The sequence below is a fragment of the Trichomycterus rosablanca genome, chromosome 3 (assembly GCF_030014385.1).
Source record: "Trichomycterus rosablanca isolate fTriRos1 chromosome 3, fTriRos1.hap1, whole genome shotgun sequence".
Lineage (NCBI taxonomy): Eukaryota > Metazoa > Chordata > Actinopteri > Siluriformes > Trichomycteridae > Trichomycterus > Trichomycterus rosablanca.
Genome location: NC_085990.1, coordinates 10,715,800 through 10,739,799, shown reverse-complemented (window position 1 = coordinate 10,739,799; position 24,000 = coordinate 10,715,800). Strand labels below are relative to the sequence as shown.

At 43.3% G+C, this 24,000-nt stretch overlaps 1 protein-coding gene across 1 annotated transcript in view; it reads right to left on the bottom strand.

Annotated features, from left to right (window-relative positions):
* triob (trio Rho guanine nucleotide exchange factor b) overlaps nt 1-24,000 on the bottom strand; it is a 173,835-nt gene that overhangs the window by 42,044 nt on the left and 107,791 nt on the right. Inside the window, exons 22-35 of the mRNA XM_062992645.1 lie at nt 22,418-22,540; nt 21,532-21,723; nt 21,273-21,388; nt 20,952-21,018; nt 19,528-19,637; nt 19,368-19,437; nt 18,365-18,454; nt 18,098-18,190; nt 17,610-17,721; nt 15,639-15,829; nt 13,546-13,647; nt 12,037-12,179; nt 11,850-11,949; nt 7,561-7,804 (exon numbers count right to left, since the gene is read on the bottom strand). Coding sequence (XP_062848715.1) covers nt 7,561-7,804; nt 11,850-11,949; nt 12,037-12,179; nt 13,546-13,647; nt 15,639-15,829; nt 17,610-17,721; nt 18,098-18,190; nt 18,365-18,454; nt 19,368-19,437; nt 19,528-19,637; nt 20,952-21,018; nt 21,273-21,388; nt 21,532-21,723; nt 22,418-22,540 — 1,753 coding nt within the window. The remainder of the gene's footprint in view (nt 1-7,560; nt 7,805-11,849; nt 11,950-12,036; nt 12,180-13,545; nt 13,648-15,638; nt 15,830-17,609; nt 17,722-18,097; nt 18,191-18,364; nt 18,455-19,367; nt 19,438-19,527; nt 19,638-20,951; nt 21,019-21,272; nt 21,389-21,531; nt 21,724-22,417; nt 22,541-24,000) is intronic.

Below are 24,000 nucleotides of genomic sequence, written 5' to 3'. Positions count from 1 at the left end.
GATAATTATGGGTTTAAAAAAGAGTAAAAATGATAATATTGATGGGTTTGAATATGATAAAATTGATGGGATTGAATATGATAATATTGATGGGTTTGAATATGATAATATTGATGGGTTTGAATATGATAATATTGATGGTTTGAATATGATAATATTGATGGGATTAAATATGATAATATTGATGGGTTTGAATATGATAACATTGATGGGATTGAATATGATAATATTGATGGGTTTGAATATGATAATATTGATGGGATTGAATATGATAATATTGATGGTTTGAATATGATAATATTGATGGGATTGAATATGATAATATTGATGGGTTTGAATATTATAATATTGATGGGATTGAATATGATAATATTGATGGGTTTGAATATTATAATATTGATGGGATTGAATATGATAATATTGATGGTTTGAATATGATAATATTGATGGGATTGAATATGATAATATTGATGGGTTTGAATATGATAATATTGATGGGATTGAATATGATAATATTGATGGGTTTGAATATGATAATATTGATGGGATTGAATATGATAATATTGATGGTTTGAATATGATAATATTGATGGGATTGAATATGATAATATTGATGGGTTTGAATATGATAATATTGATGGGATTGAATATGATAATATTGATGGGATTGAATATGATAATATTGATGGGATTGAATATGATAATATTGATGGGATTGAAAATGATAATATTGATGGGATTGAATATGATAATATTGATGCGTTTGAATATGATAATATTGATGGGTTTGAATATGATAATATTGATGGGTTTGAATATGATAACATTGATGGGTTTGAATATGACAACATTGATGGGTTTGAATATGATAACATTGATGGGATTGAATATGATAACATTGATGGGATTGAATATGATAACATTGATGGGTTTGAATATGATAACATTGATGGGATTGAATATGATAATATTGATGGGTCTGAGGAATTATATGTCTCAGTTACAGAGACAAGTGCCTCTCTCATGAGCACTGGGTGATTAGTGCAGGAATATAGTAATGCACAGTGGTCAGTATAATAGTGGTGCTGTTGCAGGGTGGGTTTGGCTGGTTTTAGTGGCTGGGCTGCAGCCAGTAACACTTCTTCCTGTTGCTGAATGAACACACACAAGGCTCCTTTGCCCCTCAGATCAGTACCAATCAACATTCAGGGAAGAACGTGGTCTTAACTTCCACACACTGACTTGTATTACCAAACAGACATGGATTCAGCGAAACATCCTTTGATTTTGTCCATAACTTGATTGCATCGAGCACATTTGCAAATCTGCTGTTCTACCACATCCCGAAGGTGATCAGGTGGATTCGGATTTGTCATGTTTATGAAACCCGTTTAAGGTGACTAGTGCTTTGTAACATGGTAAATTTTCATCCTTTAAGTTGCCATTATAAGATGGTTTATTGTGGCAATTAAGGCATCCACATGCACAGTAACAGTAGTGCGGTGGCATTCAAACCATAAAGGTATTTTTTTTCCAAAAACCTTTCCCAACCCATTACGCCACCACCTCCACCAGCATCCATTAATTCATTATCTTAATGCAAATTATGACCCTACTACCTACATGTGGCTGCAGAAATCAAAATACCAGAGAATGTGTTCCAATCCTATCTTTTATCATACCAGTTTTGGTAAACCTGTGCCCACTGTAGCCTTAAATTCCAGTTCAATTATGTTTTTTTTTTTTTTTCTTGTTGTAGACCATCCGCTTCAGAGTTCAGTGTCATGCATTCTGAGCTGCTTTTTGTTCACCATGGTTGCAAATTTTATTTTAGTTCCTCAACCAGTGTCTCACCGTTCTCTTCTAGTCACCATCAACAAGCCAATTTTCCATCTGCAGAACTGCCAGTCACTGGATTTTTTTACACCAGTCTATATGAACGCTACAGAACTCTATAGACCGTTCTGGCTACCTCAAGATCAACAGATTCTGACATGCTCATCAGCTCACCAGCCTGTCTAGCACCAACAAGCACAAAAGTGATTTTATACACTGAGTTGCTGCCACATAGGGAGACATAAGACTAATAGAGGAAGTGGCTTAGCATGCACCAACCAATCAAGATCATGGAATCTGGCGTGGTGGGTTTGTATCATGTGTGTTTATTTTCATATACAGTGGTGTGGAGGAATACACTATAATTACAAAAATACAGTTACAGCTGCACATACAGCTCAAAATACTCCAATCAAGAATAAATAAACATCATGTGAGAGCTAAATATGCTGGTAACTTTAGTTTCCTTTGTGTAGAGTTGTGTAGAGCTTTTACTGTGGTTCAGTGCAGTCCTAGAGCCTTACAAATAGTTTTGTCACCTTTTCCCAGACTGATATATTTAAAAAGCTGAAGTTTTCTCAGATGGAGACATGGAGTGTGTTTGAAAACCTAGTGAGCTGCCTTGCTGTCTTACTGCCTATATAGGCAGCTGCCTAATTAGAGAGGATTCTAAGTCAGGTTATTCGAACACGCTACTTAGACAGTGATTTCATCAGTTTTCGCTAATTAAGCTAACACAGTTAGCCTCATGCCATTCAAACCAATGGGATAGGGTGGCGCAGTGCACTAGCCTGTCAACTAATATCTCCCTTCGTGTAGCGAAAACGGTTAAATTCACTGACAAGTCCGAATTTGCTAATTAAAACACTTGTGCAAGTTTATACAAATTAAAAATAAATAATAATTTATTTATGTTTTCTCCACACCGTCCGCCATGTTTTTTTTTTTTCTGTGAGAAAAATTGGGCCGCACTGAATGCTGGGATTGCCCCAGCGCTAAGGCAGCATCGGATGCTCACTCGTTCTCGAGTCAAAATACTGTAAAAATTTTAAGACACCTTACTAGTGAGCATATTAAGACATCTAGGATTTCAAACAGCCTCCTTCTCGGGAGTGAGCGTAGGATGACGTCAAATGCTGTCTATGTAGAGAGATCACTATTTCGAACACACCCATAGTGTTCCTTGTAAAAACACAGTGTTCCTTATAAAAAGGTAACTGCTTTACTTTAATGGGAAGATTAAAAATAAATAAAATATATATTTTGTATGTCTGGCAGTAATTAAGCCCTAATAAAAGCTGATTGATTAAAGCATCAGTCCTTTTTTCCTACGAGGTAGATCTTTTTATCCTGGCCAGGGTCTCGAAAGGCTTCCACTGGGAAACACTGGGTGTAAGGCAGGACTACTCTGGACAGATCGACAATTCATCACAGACTGTTTCTTTAATGTCATATTGTTTAAATTGATCGTACTTTTTAACACCACCATACAGTGTTGCACCAAACCAACTGTCAAAATCTGTGATACCTAAAACCTGTGGATTGCAGTGAGTCTCTTTTTACATGTTCTATAAATAATCATGGTCCTTGGTATGACAACGTCAACTCTGACCTCTCTCACGCCCACAGTAAAAAAGAAAAACGGCATAATTTAGCTCAGGTTCTTCAAGTCGCAGTAGGAAAGATTTACAGTTAAAACTGAATAAAATTAGATTTTAAAATTCCTTTGGATTGTAAGGTGATTAATAATTATTTTATTTTATTATAATAATAATGAAACCAAGTCATGGATGCTTCAGACACTTGGGATTCTTCAAGTTCCTCTATGTATTTAACAGCTGTTGTGAATCATAAATTCATTCAGCTACACTATATAGAAAAACAGTGACCTGCACAGAGCCCTGACTTCAGCCCCACTGAACAGCTTTGAAACTAACTGGAACATCAACTGAGGCTTTCTTGACCAACATCAGTGCCCAGCCATTTGAATGCGGTTTTGACTAAATGGGCACAAATTCTCACAGACATACCTCAAAGTCTTTTGAGAAGCTTTCTCAGAAGAAAGGCTGTTGTTATAGCTGAAATGATCACATAAACATCACTCTATTTTAATAACATTTCTTTTTGAAATGGGATGTCCAACAGCTCATGGTCTGGTGTCCAAATACTTTTGAGTATGTAGTGTATTTAATACAGTACCATCCAACCGAATACTTACAACAATTATTGTAATTAAAAAACAAGCTGCATTTTTGACAATCAGTTTATAGTCAAAGTAGCAATTGTCAAGTCAGGCACTCATGTTGGATATGAAGGTCTGGCTCACAATCAGCATTCCAGTTCATCCCAAACGTGTTTAGTTGCATCATGTCAGGGCTCTGTGAGTTTCTCCGCAAAGTCAACAAATCATATGTTTATAGACCTGACTTGGAACAGAAAAAATCTTCATCCAAGGTGTTGCCACAAAGCTGAAGATGTATCATATATTTAATATAACTGATTTTATATACCTGTATGAAAATGGGCATGGCTAAAACACCTAAGCTTATTATTCAGGAGGGGTGTCCACATACTTTTGGTTGAGTCAAGTTCTCTACATACTAATAAGAAGCTGTTCTAGCTGACTCTTCTCATCACTATGCAAAACCAGTCGACCCTAGATTCCTTCACTGGACACGTCATGCTTCTGATCCCTCTTTGTTAGAAATATCTGACCAAGCAAAGTCTTTCACACACAGTGATTCATACTACAGAACATTCACAGTCCAGCTGCTTCAATAGTGAAGGGATGAGTGGTCAGCAATGCTTAGTAATGACAAACAGCATGGCATTTTTACAAACACTAGGGATGCACCTGTCCTGTCCTTTCATCTGTTTTCCTTTGTGATGTGATACACAGTCATCTTATTAAGCAGGTTATTTTATTTACTGTTTTACCACCGCTTTAGAATGCATTTATTTGTCATATATACATATACAGGTGTGCAGTACAACTAAATTCTTTCTTCACATATCCCAGCTTGTTTAGAAGTTGGGGTCAGAGCGCAGAGTCAGCCACTGTACGGCACCCCTAGAGCAGACAGGGTTAAGGGCCTTGTTCAACGGCCCAACAGTGGTTGAATGGCAGAGCTGGGATTCAAACTCTCAACCTTTAAGTTGATAGCCCAAAGCTCTAGCCACCAGGCTACTACTGAATCCCAAAATTGTCCCAAATGTATTCTGGTTAGGGTCACAGTGGGTCTGATTAATTGGGCAAAAGGCAGGAAACACCTTGGATATGTCACCAGTCCATCACAGAGCACACACACACACAAACATTCCCACTAACACTAAAGGTAATTTCTTGTAGCTCCAGTTTGCCTGACTGTATGTCTTTCAACTGTGGGAGAAAACCAAAGCACCTGAGGAAACCCAAGCAGACACAGGAAGACCATGCAAACATAAAGGACCACGGCCACCTGGCAGGGAAATTGAACCCAGGGCCTTCCTGCTGTGAGGCGTCAGTGCTACCATTCACTACCAGCGGCCTTTTGATCACGAGTCCAGTACACGTATCCATTCCTGTACCAGCATGACTTTAAAGAAACTCCAGTGGCCCAGCCCCACTGAACAGCTTTGTGATGAACTGGAACATCAATTGAATGCCCAGTGCCCAGCCATACAAATGCACTTTTTCCTGAATGAGCACAAATTCCCACAGACATACTTCAAAGTCTTGTGAGTAACCTTCTCAGATGAGGGCTTTTGGTACACTTTTTATATACCTATCCATTAAGCTACCAATGCCCTGAGCTTGATCATGAGCTTGTTGGACATCCTATTCCAAAACCATGCTCATATAACCGCCTCTACTCTTCTGGAAAAAAAATCTACCTGACTGAAGCAAACGACAGGTACTGGGTTTATGACTATATGGCCAAAAGTATGTGGACACATACTGTACATGCACATGTGTGAATTCCTCCACACCAAACTTGTCCAATCATGTCTCTATGGTTCTTTCTTTCTCTCGCCTGGGAACTCTGCCTACAGTCCCAACTTATTAAACTAAATTTTGGACTTTTAAATTTTGGACAATTTTTTAATTCTGCTTTAGAATACGCCCTTTAATGTCCTTACTACACTTACTTACAGGAAGTGCACCTTTCGAGGGGTTAGGGGGCAGTCATGATCACTTCAGAACAGACTGCAGCCTGAACGTACAGAGGAGTGAATCATCTGTGTTTGGTATCTAAGTCACAGCTGGATGCCAGTAAACTATTTTTAAAAAGCTGGAATTCTCTGACACCAGTCAGGACCCGTCTGTGTGGAAAAGCCTCCAGGCTGAGGAGGATTTTATTATTTCATGCCTGAATCTGCACTTGAACTTAATGATTAGGTAAAAAATAAAAGATAAAATTTTATAGAGCAAAAATCACAAAAAATGAGACTATATAAGAACTTATTAGCACTATTAGAAAATTATTTGGAAAATGTTATAATCTTGGCAGCGGAACAGTCGGTGGGTAGCACTGTCACCTCGATTTCCAGGTGGAGCGATCTGGGTCCTTTCTATGTGGAGTTTGCATGTTCTTCCCATGTCTGCAGGGCTATGGTTTCCTCCAACAGTCCAAAGACATGCTCTAGGTATGTGTGTGTGTGTTTGCCCTGTGATGGACAGTTTGAGTGTCCAGGGTGTTTCCTACCTTTTGCCCTCTGAATTTACAATGAAACAGACAATGAATAAATGAATGAACATTATGATTTGGTGCTCGGGTGGAGCAGCATTCTGAGCATGGAGGGTCCCCAGCAGAGTCACTGAACTGGCTGGGCATCCACATAAACACAATCGGCTGTGTCTGAGGGAGGGAAGGTTGGGCATCTCTTCCTGCTGTGATATGCTGTAGCTTAGTGGTTAAGGTACTGGACTAGTAATTAGAAGGTTGCTGGTTCAAGCCCCACCATTACCAGGTTGCTGCTGTTGGGCCCTTGAGTAAGGCCCTTAACCCTCAATTGCTCAGACTGTATACGGTCTTAGTACAGTAAGTTGCTCTGGGGGTTGAGTTCATGTCGTGGAGGGCCCCCCCAGCCAGAGCCCCCCCAGCCAGGGCCCCAGTGCACCTGCCCCCCTGGTAGTTACACCCCTAGCAGGAGCAATATTAGTCATTTCTAATTTGCATATTCATGAATATTTATTTATATTTTCAAATTTTTTCAAAAGATAAGCACTAAATTTAACAAACATTAGAGTTCTATTTATATTTGGAAATATATATAATGAAATATAATCAATCATATATGATCATTTCCTTCAGGGTCAAAGTATCTATCTATCTATCTGTCCGTCCGTCCGTCCGTCCGTCCATCTATCTATCTATTTATCTATCTATCCAATTAATTTTTATTCTTTAAAAAGCAACAGTTAATAGTCAGTTTCGAGCCATATTGGACTGTTTGCTTCTCTTAGGGCTGCTGAGTTAGCTAGCTTGCTAGGAATCTTAAGGAGATGAGGTTTGAATTATTTAGCCGGAGCTAAAATGCTAAGACACGGCTAAACTACTAACTGCATCAAAACAAATGACCTTTGTTTATTATTCAATTTTCTATTTTACAGTTGGTCACACCAACACAACAAGAAGACCCAAATATTCTAGTTTGACCTCCTGTTCATGACAAAAACTCATTTGGACCCAGGCGTAACCCCCACTTGAACTGAGCCTCAAAAAAGAAAATCCTCCATCCTACCTTTGTGGTTAAATATTCCCTCCATTTCCATGCTGCTACGTGAGTGGGCGATGCACAGCATGGCGCTGGGGACCAGGCCTTCCTGGGCGGGGGATCGATCTGTGGTCCGCACCAGGCACCAATCTGGCTTCTCCTGAGACCTCTCCAGTATCTCCACGGTCTGTCCACGCTTCACGCTCAGCTCGGAACCGTTACCGGCCATGAAGTCGTGCATGACCACGGTCAGCTCGCAGCCTCCGGACAGCTGAGGAACATAAGAGCAGAGTAGTGGGAATACATTTTGGACAGGGTGCCAAGCCATCGCTGGTCAATGACCACTCACTCACTCATTCACCAACACCAAGAGGTCATTAAGAGCAATTAATGCACCTCCATCTTTATTATGCTTAAGTGACCGGAATTCAGGATCAAGGGTGCTCATTTTGTGCAGCACCCACACTCTCTTTTTCTGGGTTCGAACCACCAAGTGTCTGTCAGGAGATTTGCATGTTCTACCGTCTTTGACACCTCTCAATAAACATGCAGAAGGTGGACTGGCTGCTTTGAATTGCACCCAGGTGTAAGTTGCACTGTGAATGGACCAGTGCCCAGTCCAGGATTCCTGCTTTGTGTCCACTGTTACTGGGTGGCATCGGTAATTCTGGAAACCATAACCCACATGGTAGTGTAGCTGGTACAGTGGGACCTGCACTGCAACATGGGTCTGTAGAACCTGGGTTTGATCCCGTCCTCTGGTCTTTTTTTCCTCCCCAACTCCAAAGGGGATTGGTTGGTCAAAATTGGCCCTAGGTGTGAGTGAATAACTGACTGACTAAGTAAGTGTGAGTGTGTTTCTTCCAGCTTGTGTTACCGTCTTGTGCCCAGAATTTCTATGTGGCACCAGGACCCATCTCAACCCTGACCAGGAGAAATGACTGACTGCATGTGTTGATTTTGCTCTGCCAGAGAATAAACAATGCCAGCCAACATATATTAACAAACACACAAACAGTGGAATCTGTGAGCATTCTGCCACTCACAATCCCACTCAATCAAATACCCACTGGTAGTGTGGCATCGCATGGACTGGCTGCTTTAAATTGTACCTAGGTGTGTGTTGCCATGTGAATGGACCAGTGCCCGGTTCAGGATTCCTGCTTTGTGTCCACTGTTGCTGGGTGGCCCCAATCCCACTGTATGGTAGTGTAGCTGGTAAAGTAAGACCTGCACTGCCACACGGGTCTTGAGAACCTGGGTTTGATCCTGCCCTCTTGTCTATGTCTGTCTGTGTGAGTTATTTCCAGGTTCTTTATTTTCCTCCTTAACTCCCAGGAGGATTGGTTAGTCAGTGCCCAGAATTTCTATGTGCCACCAGGACCCATCTCAACCCTGCCCAGGAGAAATGACTGACTGCATGTGTTGATTTTTCTCTGCCAAAGAATAAACAATGCCAGCCAACATATATTAACAAACACACAAACAGTGAAACCTGTGAGCATCCTGCCACTCACAATCCCACTCAATCACATACCCACTGGTAGTGTGGCATCGCCAAAGAGCAGAGGAGGTGTGCCACGGATGCCGAGCTTCTGCACTCCATAAAATCCTCCCGTTCCAGTATGATAAATAATCGCTGTGAAAATCCCTCAAGCAGACCGACCGGAGGTTAAACTCAAACATACAGGCTGTTCTTCTTCCTTTTGAATGTGCGTTCTTACTGCCTGGTCCTCCTGCATGCCGATGGAGACTGATGACATGTCTCATCATCTCCACGGTGACAGCATCACTGGCTTTCTGATGGCAGCACGGAGGTGGGAGCGTGAGCAGACGCTGCAGACGTTTAAAGGTGCGGGAGGCTGATTAACAGCAGTGACGCCAACAGTCCTGACCTTTTCACCTTTTGTTGACTGGCACAGGTCAGAACCATTTATGAGGAAAGAAATGGACAAACTGCAGCCACAGCACTGTTGTGCCTGTATAATGTAGCAAGAGAATAAAACTCTTTAAAGTTTTTGTGAGAGCAGTTGGGGGTGCATGATCTATCAGTGGAAGAGATGGAGGCCGGACAGCAATATGAGTCTTGGGGACCTGGGTTCAATCCTCGGTCCACACATGTTTTCTTCCACACATCAAAAACATTCAGAAAGTGAACTGGCTGCTCATTGGCTAAATAAATGAATGTGTGCGTGCTTGAGCCCTTTTTAAAGTGTCTCATTGTAAATTATGTGTCAATTCTTTTAAAAAAAATTTTTATAAATTTTTTTAATTATCTATTTTTTCCCACTTTTCCCCCCAACTTTTATCCCCATTGTAATCGTGTCCAATTACCCTGATTGTGTCCTCTATACTGATTCGACCCTTTTGACACTGACTGAGGACGCCACTCAACTGACTTGCGCCCCCTCCGTCACGCAGTCAGTACAGCCTGCATTTTTCACCTGCACGAGCCGAGTTCATACACCGAGAGACACTGCGCACGGAGGGTCACACCCCCCTCAATGTTATTCCTCAGCCCTGTGCAGGCGTCGTCAGTCAACCAGCAGGGGCCGCAGTTGTACCAGTCATGAGGACCTATGCTCCGACTCTACCCCTAAGCCCCTGAACAACAGCCAAACGTTGTTCATACTGCCGCCCAACCCAGTCGGAAAGATAGAGCTGAGTTTCGATACGATGCATCTAGAAACCCAACTCTGGTGAGCTAGCGTACTTTACCGCTGCGCCACCTGAGCGGCTATTATGTGTCAATTCTTAACTGTGTGCTGATTGAGACTTGACGGTAAAACAAAATTTAAAACAAAACTGACATAATAATGTATTTTTTTAAATGTATTGTTAACAAAGAGGCTCGATTCCCAGGTGGAGCGGTCGGAGTCCTTTACATGTGGAGTTTGCATGTTCTCCCAGTGTTTGGATAGGTTTTCTTCCGGGAGTTCTGGTGTCCTCCCGCAAGTCCAAATGCATGCATCAGATTAATTGGATATACAAAATTGCCCTAGGTGTGTATGTTTGCCCTGTGAAGGACTGGCAACCTCTCTGGGGTGTTTTCTACCTTTAGGCCAGTGAATTGTACCCACTGCGACCCTGAATAGAATTAAGTGGTGGTAAAACAAACAATGAATGAATAAATGAAGCTGTAAGCGACTATGGGGCTTTTTGTACGCAGCCCCAAAGGTGGGCTTTGCTGCATACTGAGCCAGTAACAATTTAGAAAAACATACCACGTTAGCCAATCAACAGCAAAAACAGGACATTTTTGGGGCGGTTAGTTTTTTTGTGATTTTATAGCGTATTAGACTGCTGAGCCACCTGAGTGCCCGATAGTCACACCTTTCTGATGCCAGAAGTGTGCATTTTAAGTTTCGTACATAATGCAAAGTATGAGTGTGTGCACAGCCTGTATGATAAACCATGTGTGTGTTGTGTGTAGAGTGTGTGTGCACAAGACTGTGTGTGGGTTGGAGGTTTGCAATGGTGATCTGGGACAAAAACAAGCCTGTAGGAGAGGGAAGCTGAGCCAGAGAGTGGGAGGAAGAACGTCTGTGCTGTTAGCAAAAACTTTAGCAAAGACGCCTGCTCTGTCTTCAGGTGCCCGGCTCGTTAGCCAACAAGATTTTTGCATTACAGGTGCATGAACCTTCTGGAATGAGTGTGGAGAGTTCTAGCTCTTGGGTTCAAATCTTAGAAGTGCTACCTGCTTAGTCAGACGCCTAACAGGCACAACTGGGCATAGGGGGGGAGCAAGGGTCAGATGGGAGATTTTCCTTGTTGCCAATGCAAATGCGACATCTGCCGTCTGGTCGGGACGTCAGCAAAGTAGTAGACACATAGACACACGTGGGGGTGGTGCAAGGAGCAAAGGAATTATGGTAGAGATTTGGAAATGACCAAATTGGGAGAAGTGTAAAGGATTATCTAGCTGTACCATCTATTCCCCAATTGTTACTTCCTCCACTGTTGCAGACCAGCACCTTGACCGAGGAGAGCCACAGACTATCACTAAATGTACTGAGATATGCTGTGATGCTCCGTGAATCATCCATTCCTGAAGCAGGTACCTCAACCAGCCAGCAAATGACAAATCGATTCAACCCACTCTCCCTCCTTCCCTCAGGCATGGCCAGTTGTGCCAGTTGGATGCCTGGTCAGGTCAATAGCACAGCTGAGGTTCGAACTCAAGAGCTTGAAATCCCTGAAGTGCTAAGCAACTCTCTACTCCTCCGTTTCGAATAATCCTCTGACTTTTTCATATTAGCCACATCTGTACTTCTGTAGGAACCTCTTTAACATCCGTAAAGGTTTTTTAAACTCACCTTATCACTGTCCAGTGTGTTCTGGGAGGTGCGGGATGCGATGGAAATGGTGTCTGGCTGGCTACTCACATCACACTGACTGTCCAGCTCCTCTCCATCCCTGGAATTAACACACATTAAAAGATTATCACATTGTGCTCAACAGGATATCTTTTGGAGCACAGAGTAAGAATGGGAGCTGCTGTACCTTCTTCCTTTGACTTTTGTGCTGGTGGTAGTTTTGGGAATGTGGATGGGTTCTTTGAGCGCCCCCCGCAGGTGGATGGTACGTTCCTGGATCACCTCTCGCACATGCTTTATCCAGTCCTGCTTATTCTCAAGACTGGAGGCCTGTGGGGAATTTAACACACACACACACAATTACTTTCACTGTCTTACACTCTAGAGTGTTTAAAGGTCCTGTTGTGTGTGTGTGTGTGTGTGTGCATTTGCATAAATATGTAGACACTTACATTTGCATCTGACTCATCTTTCTTAAAAGACCACATGCCCACACAGTAAACCCCTGACTTATGTGTTACATAAGTGTCCAAAAAGAATTGCACACTTCTTATAAAGTTGCTCATTTACACAAAGCAACTACAGTAAGTGAGTGGCTAAAAAATAAGTATAATAAATGTAACATCTCAAACATCTCAGATGATTTATTTGGTGGTGTAGAAAGTTCCAATATGTTATTTAACTAAGTGACATGGCCTCCTGATTTCTCATTAGTGATTATGTGTAATACAGGTCAGCTGCTTAAGGAGTTCAACAGTGAGCCATTTGTCCTTCTGCACTGACATTTTTGGCCGGCAGAGAGGGCATGGAGACGCAGATGATTGACGTGTCGGTTTCTTTTCATTGACAGTCACTAATCCGCTTCAGGTGGGAGTCTTTCTATATGCCATGGTTTCTCTTTCACATATTTGCTCGGTCTGCTTTCTGACAAACCTGCTTTTCTCCAGAACCATGTCGGCAGGCTTGGTCCGGTTCAGTTTTCTAGTGTGGGAGGTCAGCATAATTCATCTATGTATTTTTAGGAAACTCAGTGCATCACGGCAGTTTAAGGGAAGTCACCATAGAACCAATGAGCAAGCTGCCGAGACTGTGTAACCTTTTTCCTGCGCGTTCCTCACATAGTGGAACCACACTGGATGTAAACTATGCCAGTAAATGATCGTGGGCTTATCGTTCGTTTTTCACAATCTCTGTCTTGTGTTTAGGGTTCTCTATCTTTTCTTAGCCTGTCATATTGTGAGAACCATTTCTCAGTTCTGTTCTATCCCTGTTCTACCCACTTTCTCCGCTGCGGCTGCAGATGTTTTTCATTTGTTACTTTGTTTTCGTTATTTTGGCCACTTTATTTATTTGCCTTTATCCACTAATTTATTTGTCAGTTTTGTTCTACCTTGGTCAAGTATTTTGCACTTGGGTTCATTTTCAGTTCTTGCAGGTGCAGGGCTTCACCTCACACTTCTCTTGCAATGCACAAACCATCCCAATACATTATGATTGACTACAGCTGGTGACTTCTCCATGCCCATATGTAAGAGGTTGACTACACATATCAGTTTGATCCACAAGAATGAAATTGGCCATAGATATAGATCTCAGATAGAAGATCATAATAAGATCAAAACAACTTCAACAAGTTTTACATCATCATGAATTTGGATGCTGTCATGCAGAAAAGAAACATCATCAAAATCCACACCTTGAGGACGATTTTGTTGTCTGAGGTAGGTGTGCGTCCGACCCAGAGAGCAAATTTGCACGGATCCCCTTCCACATGCTCCGTCACTCCCAGTGCTGAGGTCTAGAGGGAAAATTTGATAAAAGCAAACAGAAGGAGCAAGCGAGCAAAGCTTATCATGTGTTTGTTTTTGGGTAGTTGGGTTGGCAAGTTGGTTCAGTGGTCAAATTTTCTAACCTAGGGGTCGGCATGATGTGACTCTTTTAATGCCCTCTTGTGGCTCCACTGCAATCCTCTTTTACAGTAAAATAATGCTTTGCTGAACATTCTAACAGCAACAGTTTTAACAATAAGTGGTCCTAAACGCCGGAATTAAAGTATAACTGGTAATTCACCAACCTGGAACACCAGAAGCGCCCAGTGCTGGCCATTTAACTGCTGTGACGCCTTCCTATATATATATATATATACAGTGTATCACAAAAGTGAGTACACCCCTCACATTTCTGAAAATATTTTATTATATCTTTTCATGGGACAACACTATAGAAATAAAACTTGGATATAACTTAAGAGTAGTCAGTGTACAACTTGTATAGCAGTGTAGATTTACTGTCTTCTGAAAATAACTCAACACACAGCCATTAATGTCTAAATGGCTGGCAACATAAGTGAGTACACCCCACAGTGAACATGTCCAAATTGTGCCCAAAGTGTCAATATTTTGTGTGACCACCATTATTATCCAGCACTGCCTTAACCCTCCTGGGCATGGAATTCACCAGAGCTGCACAGGTTGCTACTGGAATCCTCTTCCACTCCTCCATGATGACATCACGGAGCTGGTGGATGTTAGACACCTTGAACTCCTCCACCTTCCACTTGAGGATGCGCCACAGGTGCTCAATTGGGTTTAGTCCATCACCTTTACCTTCAGCTTCTTCAGCAAGGCAGTTGTCATCTTGGAGGTTGTGTTTGGGGTCGTTAAAACTGCCATGAGGCCCAGTTTTCGAAGGGAGGGGATCATGCTCTGTTTCAGAATGTCACAGTACATGTTGAAATTCATGTTTCCCTCAATGAACTGCAGCTCCCCAGTGCCAGCAACACTCATGCAGCCCAAGATCATGATGCTACCACCACCATGCTTGACTGTAGGCAAGATACAGTTGTCTTGGTACTTCTCACCAGGGCGCCGCCACACATGCTGGACACCATCTGAGCCAAACAAGTTTATCTTGGTCTCGTCAGACCACAGGGCATTCCAGTAATCCATGTTCTTGGACTGCTTGTCTTCAGCAAACTGTTTGCTGGCTTTCTTGTGCGTCAGCTTCCTTCTGGGATGACGACCATGCAGACCGAGTTGATGCAGTGTGCGGCGTATGGTCTGAGCACTGACAGGCTGACCTCCCACGTCTTCAACCTCTGCAGCAATGCTGGCAGCACTCATGTGTCTATTTTTTATAGCCAACCTCTGGATATGACGCCGAACACGTGGACTCAACTTCTTTGGTCGACCCTGGCGAAGCCTGTTCCGAGTGGAACCTGTCCTGGAAAACCGCTGTATGACCTTGGCCACCATGCTGTAGCTCAGTTTCAGGGTGTTAGCAATCTTCTTATAGCCCAGGCCATCTTTGTGGAGAGCAACAATTCTATTTCTCACATCCTCAGAGAGTTCTTTGCCATGAGGTGCCATGTTGAATATCCAGTGGCCAGTATGAGAGAATTGTACCCAAAACACCAAATTTAACAGCCCTGCTCCCCATTTACACCTGGGACCTTGACACATGACACCAGGGAGGGACAACGACACATTTGGGCACAATTTGGACATGTTCACTGTGGGGTGTACTCACTTATGTTGCCAGCTATTTAGACATTAATGGCTGTGTGTTGAGTTATTTTCAGAAGACAGTAAATCTACACTGCTATACAAGCTGTACACTGACTACTCTAAGTTATATCCAAGTTTCATGTCTATAGTGTTGTCCCATGAAAAGATATAATCAAATATTTGCAGAAATGTGAGGGGTGTACTCACTTTTGTGATACACTGTATATACATATATACATACTAACTACACTAATGCATTATTTAACCCAGCAGAAATAGCTACCATTAGCTTGCTCTTGTAGAGGTATTTGCTCCTGCCGCTGGAGTCTTTGACGTCCTTGCTGAAGATGAGGGACATCTCGAACAGGAACAGATGGCGATCCCGACCCTTACGGATCAGAGTCTTCGGGTCCCACACCTGGAACGACTCCTGCAGGATCAGCTCTCCCTGAGACTCCAGATTTTCATCGAACCCTGCAGAGAGAGACAGAGACAGATAGAGGGATTGGAAATCCATGAGAAATTGTTTGTCTGATACAAACGCCCACCTATGTGTGTGTGTGTGTATATATGTGTATTTGTCTGTGTGTGTGTGTGTGTGTGTGTGTGTGTGAAAGAGTGAAAGCATTCGTTTCTATACATTTATGTATATTTACATAAACATGTGTGTGTGTGTGTGTTTATGTGTATTTGTCTGTGTGGGGGGGTCTGTGTTTTTGTCTGTGTGTGTGAATGCATTTGTTTCTATTAATGTATGTATATTTACATAAACATATGTGTGTGTGTGTGTGTATCTGTGTTTATGTGTATTTGTATGTGTGGGGGGGGGTCTGTTTTTGTCTGTGTGTGTGTGTGAATGCATTTGTTTCTATTAATGTATGTATATTTACATAAACGTGTGTGTGTGTGTGTATCTGTGTTTATGTGTATTTGTCTGTGTGTGGGGGGGTCTGTGTTCGTGTATGTGTATCTGTGTATTTGTGTGTGGGGGGGTCTGTGTTTTCATGTGTGTGTGAGTGTGTGTGTGAATGCATTAGTTTTTATAAATGTATGTATATTTTACATATACTTATATATATATATATATGTGTGTGTGTATGTGTTTATGTGTATTTGTCTGTGTGGGGGGTCTGTGTATTCATGTGTGTGTGAATGCATTAGTTTTTTATAAATGTATGTATAATTTACATATACTTATATGTGTGTGTGATTGCATTTGTTTGTAGAAATGTATGTATGTTATTCTGGCATCCTTCCGTCTTCGGGAGACGATGGTGTAGCATCCGTTGCGGGTAAATTTATTTGCACCTTCTCGAGTGGCTGTACAAATTGAGTCGCATGTTGTGGTTGAGATTGCTGCGCCTTCCTCCTGGCTTTCTTGTCAGCAAGATCTCTGAGTACCCCGTCTAACAGCAAGTCGCCAGGCTGTACGGTCTTCTGCGCTGGATTCCCACGAACTAGGGTTGATGCCGCATAATTTCATGTCCCTCTTGCAGACATCTTTGAATCGCAGTCGGGGGCGTCCAGTCAGCCGTGAACCCTCAGCCAGCTCACCATACAGAAGATCTTTGGGGATACGACCTGGATCCATTTCCATTCTTCTAACGTGGCCAAGCCAACGGAGACGCTTCTCACAGAGGATGGCAAACATGCTGCTCATGTTGGCGCATTCCAGAACTTCTGTATCGGGTACTTTGTCCTGCCACTGTACACGCAGGATGCGTCGCAGGCACCTCAGGTGAAAGCTGTTTAGCTTCCTCTCATGCCTAGCGTAGGTTGTCCAAGTCTCACTATCATAGAGGAGTGTGCTTAACATGCAGGCCTGGTAGACACGCAGCTTGGTTTTTACAGAAAGGTTGGAGTTTTGCCACACTCTGTGATTTAGTCTGGCCATAACTGCTGCAGCCTTGGCAATCCTGCGATTTACCTCTGCATCGGCGGAGAGTGAACAGGATATAGTCGACCCGAGGTAGGTGAAGCTCTCCACAACTTCCAGGTTGCATCCATCTATGGCAATGCTGGGAGGATGGTCTGTGCTCTGTCATGATGTTGGTCTTCTTGAGGCTGATGGTCAGCCCAAACTCCTTGCAGGCATGGGAGAGGCGACTGACAAGCAGCTGCAAACCTTCCTCTGTATGTGAGATCAAGGGTGCGTCGTTGTCGTATATATATATATATATATATATATATATATATATATACATATATATACAGTGTGTGTGTGTGTGTGTGTGTGTGTGTGTGTTGCACTGACCTTCAAGCATACTGAGGTGCATGGCATCATTTGCTTTCTTGGGCACGCTGAGCATGACCTCCAGGCCATCTTTGATCTCACCTTTGCCCTCCTCACAACACGTTAGAAGCTCCTAAACATACACACACACACACACACACACACACACACACACCAGACATTGTCTGTTGAATGCATCAGTGGGAAGCGAGAGCGTGATTCCAAGCTCACGGTTACAAACTGGGGTCTGATAACGTGGGTCCCAAGGACCAGGGTTTGATCCTCGCCTGTTTCCCTGTCTGTGAGGGGTTTGACATGTTCTTTAACATGTTCTCTGCATGCAAATGGGTTTTCTGCAGATACATTGGTTTCTTTACACCTCCTGATAAAAAGTATCTAAAAGAATTGGATGCTCTAAATTGCCTGCATAGGTGTGAGTGAGTATATGACCCCAAACCTACAGGGACCCTGACCAGGATAAAGCAGCCAGTAAAAGTAATCTGACCCACCTTGAGAAGCAGCTGGTACTTGGTGATCCTCTGCACAGGTTTAATAAGATAGGAGGAGATGGAATTCGCCAGTCTGTGCCTCTGCTGGATCTCCTGCATCATTTGGAAAACAAACACGTGAGAATAAAACCAAGCCACCTGAAGCTGTTCAACATGATGTTTCCATAGTAACTGTGCAAAAATAAAAGGCTTCAGTGGGAAATGATGCTTTGTTAATCCAGTACCATTTATTTTGAGCAAGAACTGGTCACTGTGCCGAACACTTACGTCGAAATAGGAGCCGGCGTGGTCCAGGATGAGCTGAGTGGAGTCTGGCTTGTTCTTACAGTAGCTCACGTACATCTGGAACTTGTCCGCCTGAAACGCACATGGATCCCTTTAGCAAAATGCTGCTGTAGCCCAGTTGGCTAGTAACTACAAGACACTAGGCTAAACTGCATAGACACCTGACCATGAGCTTGGGAGACACCCAATTCCAAAACCAAGGCCTTTAATATGGACATGGCCACCTTTTTTGGCTATAACAGCCTCCACTCTTTTAAGAAGGCTTTCCATTTCCATTTCTGGCATTTAGCAGACGCTTTTATCCAAAGCGACTTACAGTACTGTGACAGCCTAAGGGCCCAACAGTGGCAACCTGGCAGTGGAGGGCTTGAACCAGCTATTTTTCCAGATGTTCTCGCTCACACATATGTAAATGAGGAAGAAACAAGCCCAAAAAAGCTGGACTACTAACAAAAGCTGGGTTAGTGTGTTGGTTGGTTGCCAAATCCCAGCACACTATATGACCATAAATGACCAAAAGTATTTGGACACCAGACCATGAGCTTGTTGGACATCCCATTTCAAAAACAAATGCTTTTAAAAAAAAAGAGTGACCTCTGTGTGAGACTTAAATAGTATTTGTACACCTGGGTACTGATGTTGATCAAGAAAACCTCGATTGATGTTCCAGTTCATTCTAAAGCTGTTCTGCAAGGCTGAGGTCAGGACCCTTTCTTTAAATCAAGCTTTTCTGTGCACAGGGCTACAGTCATGCTGGAACAGGAAATTGCCCTCCCTAAACTGTTGCTGCCCTGAAAGTTGGAAGAATAGCCAAAGAATGTCCTTTATGTAACTGATCTATTACACCTGTTAGCAATTGTTGTGGATGAAAAACATGAATTTAAAAATTAGACAGGGTGTCCCAATACTTTTGTGCATCTAGAGTTTAGACATTATGGCATAACTAAGAAAAGCTAGTAGGTTCCAGTGTCCCCCAAACACTCACCCATGTGACAAAGCAGTGGCCGACGTCTTCAGGCAGCTGCTCGTACTTCTCCAGCTCTTTCAGAAAAATGCTGTAACACAAAGAACATAACAAAGGTTTAGAACTTCCAAAATCCAACCTCTGACGACTTGAACAGATTTAGGGAGCTGGATTTACTGACTTGTGGTGGAACTCGTAGATGTCCTGCATGTTCCCGAAGATGATGTGCTCTTTGTTGACAATTCCTGGTGGGATCTCCTCCACGCCGCTGGTCATCTCCCACAGGTACGTCTGCAACGAGTACGAAGAGTGTCTACATTGTATTGAGTCTATATTGATGCATTGATGAGGGCGGCACGGTGGCTCCGTGGGTAGCACTGTCGCCTCACAGCAAGAAGGTCCTGGGTTCGATCCCCAGGCGGGGCGGTCCAGGTACTCCCTGTGTCTGCGTGGGTTTCCTCCGGGAGCTCCGGTTTCCTCCCATTGTAGAAACTAGTCAGGTTAATTGGAGACACTGAATTGCCCTATAGGTGAATGGGTGTGTGTGTGTGTGTCTGCCCTGCGATGGACTGGCGCCCCGTCCAGGGTGTTACTGTGTGCCTTGCGCCCACTGAAAAGCAGCAAGAAGGTCCTGGGTTCGAATCCCAGGTGAAGCTTTTCGGGTCCTTTCTGTGTGGAGTTTGCATGTTCTCCCTGTGTCTGTGTGGGTTTACTCCTGGTGCTCTGGTGCTAAAGCAGTGGTAAATCATTTCCATCATTTCCAGTTATTACAATTCCTGGCATTCAAACCACCGCCACAGCGTCTGAGGATGGGCACACACAAGCATCCACCCCTCCAACACATGTGATGTCCACGGCTGCTTCTTGGCACTAGTCAGCGGTGGATTTTACAGAGAGCTGTAACACTCACGATATGTTCTGTGTGTTATGTGTTCCTCCACTATATGTCCCGGTGCCTCGACCAGACAGCAGAGACTGTTGGAGAGGAAATTAGGAGAAACCCCATCCAACCGTCCCCTCCCTCAGACACCTAGCCACCTTTAAGACTCAAATTTGAGTTCTCAAGTTAGAAGACATTTCAATTTCAACAGGTCCAACAGGACGTTGGCAGAGTAGGGCAGTGGTAGCTCCTCGGTTATAGTACTGGACTAGTAATCAGAACATTGCTGGTTCAAGGCCAACTACTGCCAAGTTGCAGCTGTTGGGCTCCTGAGCAAGGCCTTTAATCGTCAACTGAACTTTACCGAACTATATTCAGTCATAATTTTAAGTCACTTTGTAAATGCCACCTTATGCTAAAAAGAAAATAACATCCATGAACTTGCATGGGACAGCCCAGTGGCACAGTAAGAAGGGCTTGGGTTCAGTTCCCTGCCCGGGCGGCCAGGGTGCTTCCTGTGTGGAGTTTGGATTTCCTCCAGGGGCTCTGGTTTCCTCCCATAGTCCAAATACATGCAGTCAGGCCAACTGGAAGTACCAGAACTATCACTATAGACTATGGACTGGTGATCTGTCCAGGGAGTTTCCCATCTTTTGCCCACTGAATCAGACGCACCACCACCCTGACCCTGGTAAAACAGACAATGAATGAACGAATGTACTTACATCCATGCACTCGCGCAGGTCCCTCACATAGGCCTTCTCCGTCTGAATCAGCTCGGCCATAATAAACCTGAACACGAGACAGTACAAGATAAGTATACAAGTACTGTCTGAGGGTCTGAGAAAACAGTCCAGGACAATCATTCAGTACAATGAGAACATCTGTGTGTCAAAGCTAAACATCTGTGGTTGGATTCGACAGGACAAACGCTAAAGAACTGAAAATTACACGTCTCCAAATTCAGCGCCTTCCAACCCTTCCAGTAGCGATTCTATTTCAGTACTGGACATTACTGGTTTGCCGTGAGGTTAAAGCGGACGTACTCTTTGCGCCGCGCTGACTTGCGTTTCTCCTCGTTAAGCTCATTGTTGGCGTCTCGCAGCTTGACCTCGGCTCCTGGAGCTCCAGCCGGAATGATGTCCAGCTGCAAGTCTTTGCTCTGAGCATGCACCAAACAAACAAACAAACAAAACAAAATCAATGCATGCTAAACTTCAGTCGTCTGCATCGCTAACTAGCATACATGGCTTTTTCTGAACTTGAACTACACCACACACACACTCATAAACACACACACATCACCTTGCGAAATTCAGAAGATATGCCCAGTGCTTTTTCCAGACAGGAGCGGTATTTGTCCATACAGAGCGAGAAGTCTCGGTAGCGCTTGTCCAACGATACCACCCATTTCTTGATCTCACCCGAATGGGAGTGGCCCTTCTCACAGAAGCCGTCCGCCAACTGGATCAACAGCTTCACCCGCTCTTTGGTTTGCTGGAGAAAGAGAGAGAGAGAGAATCTGACCTCACGATATGGATTCGCCTGCAGAAACCTAACTAGCAGATCTCATCCCACAGCCTGATAGTATACAGCTCATAAAAGTTTAAAACGTATAAAAGTGGCCAAAAGTATGTGGACACCTGACCCAGGGCATGTTGGGTATCCCGTTAAAACGGACTTTGCAATGTGTCTGGGAGCTCATTCAGTCCATAAAGTGTTTCTGAGGTCAGGTACTGATGCTGGACGACAAGGCAGGGCTTGGAATCAACATACCGATTCATCCCAAATGGTTTCAGTGTGGTTGGGGTCAGGGTTTCAGCAGCTTCTAATTTATGGCTAACCTGACATATGCATACAAACACGGACACACACACAATATACAGACACACAAACATACACACGTACACTGTACACACATATACACACACACACACACACTCGTGTCTACACAAAATATGTAGAATCACAAACATATACAGACATACATTGTACACACACACACACACAAATATACATTAACACACACACACACATACACAAATATACATTCATATACATGCACATACTCACACACTCTCTCTCACACACAACCTCATGCATTCACCCACCCTTCACACACACACACACACACACACACAAATATACATTTAGAAACCCACTCAAACACTCACTCACACACATACAGTACCTTGGCTGTGATCTGGAACTCTTCGTGTTCTTTCAGCAGTTCCTGTGTATGGTGGATGTTGGACCCAGCTGAGGTGTGTGTGGACAGGTAGAATTCTCCTGTATCATGGATCCACTCCAGAGCCTGGAACAATCAGTGAGATTCTTTAAGTGTCCAACAGATGGAGCAAGATCTCTTAAATACACTAAACTATAGCTCTCTTACATCTGCAAACAAATACTGTAGCGCTCTTATATCTGCAGTCAAATACACACCTCAGTTCCAAAAAACCTGGGACAGGATGTACAGATCTGTACAGTCTGTACCCACTGTCCATTCGGCACATACTGATCACATTGTATATATTGTCCTACTGTCCAACCTGTACCTACTGTCTAACATGTACCTACTGTCCAACCTGCACCTACTCTCCAACCTGTACCTACTGTCCAACCTGTACCTACTGTCCAACCTGTACCTACTGTCCAACCTGTACCTACTGTCTAACCTGTACCTACTGTCCAACCTGTACCTACTGTCTAACCTGTACCTACTGTCCAACTTGTACCTACTGTCCAACCTGCACCTACTGTCCAACCTGTACCTACTGTCCAACCTGTGCCTACAGTCTAACCTGTACCTACTGTCCAACCTGTACCTACTGTCTAACCTGTACCTACTGTCCAACCTGTACCTACTGTCCAACCTGTACCTACTGTCCAACCTGTACCTACTGTCCAACCTGTACCTACTGTCTAACATGTACCTACTGTCCAATTAGCACATTCTGTACAGTCTGTACCTACTGTCCAATCAGCACCTACGGTCTAACCTGTACCTACTGTCCATTCTGCATATACTGATCAAATTGTATATAATGTCCAACCTGTACCTACTGTCCAATCTGTATCCATTATCCAATCTGTACCTACTGTCCAACCTGTACCTACTGTCCAACCTGCACCAACTGTCTAACCTTTACCTACTGTCCAACCTGTACCTACTGTCCAACCTGTACCTACTGTCTAACCTTTACCTACTGTCCAATCTGAACCCACTGTCCAATCTGCATCTTCTGTCGAACCTGCACATACTGTTTTATATTTTTAAGTTCAAGCCTTTGTACAATGAGCTGAAAACTGACTGCCAGTGCACACAGACCTCCACAATGATTCCGGGTTGATGGAACATACCAGTGGACGGTTCCTGGATCAGTTCCTAGGTTCAGGAGAGTGTAAGTGGAGCTACTTAAACACACACTAGAGCGAGTATGTGCTGAAGAAACAGAAGTTCCTTCACTATAATTATCCATGTTAAAGAACAGAATCTGTAATTGTAGTTGTGGTGAGCGTCTCGTGTAGAACATAGCTTTTACCGGATCTCTGAAATCCCTAATTACTACAATCCTAAACACACACCAGTCAAAAGTTTACATACACTAGTAAAAACACATACACTGGACACCTAATCATAGCTTATATGACATCACATTCTAAAACCATGTGCAATAATGTGAAGGGCAACCAAATGAAGTTGCCCTTCACCCTTTTATGAATATAACATAATCCATACTTCTGCAAAGGATTTCCACAAGATTTTGAAGT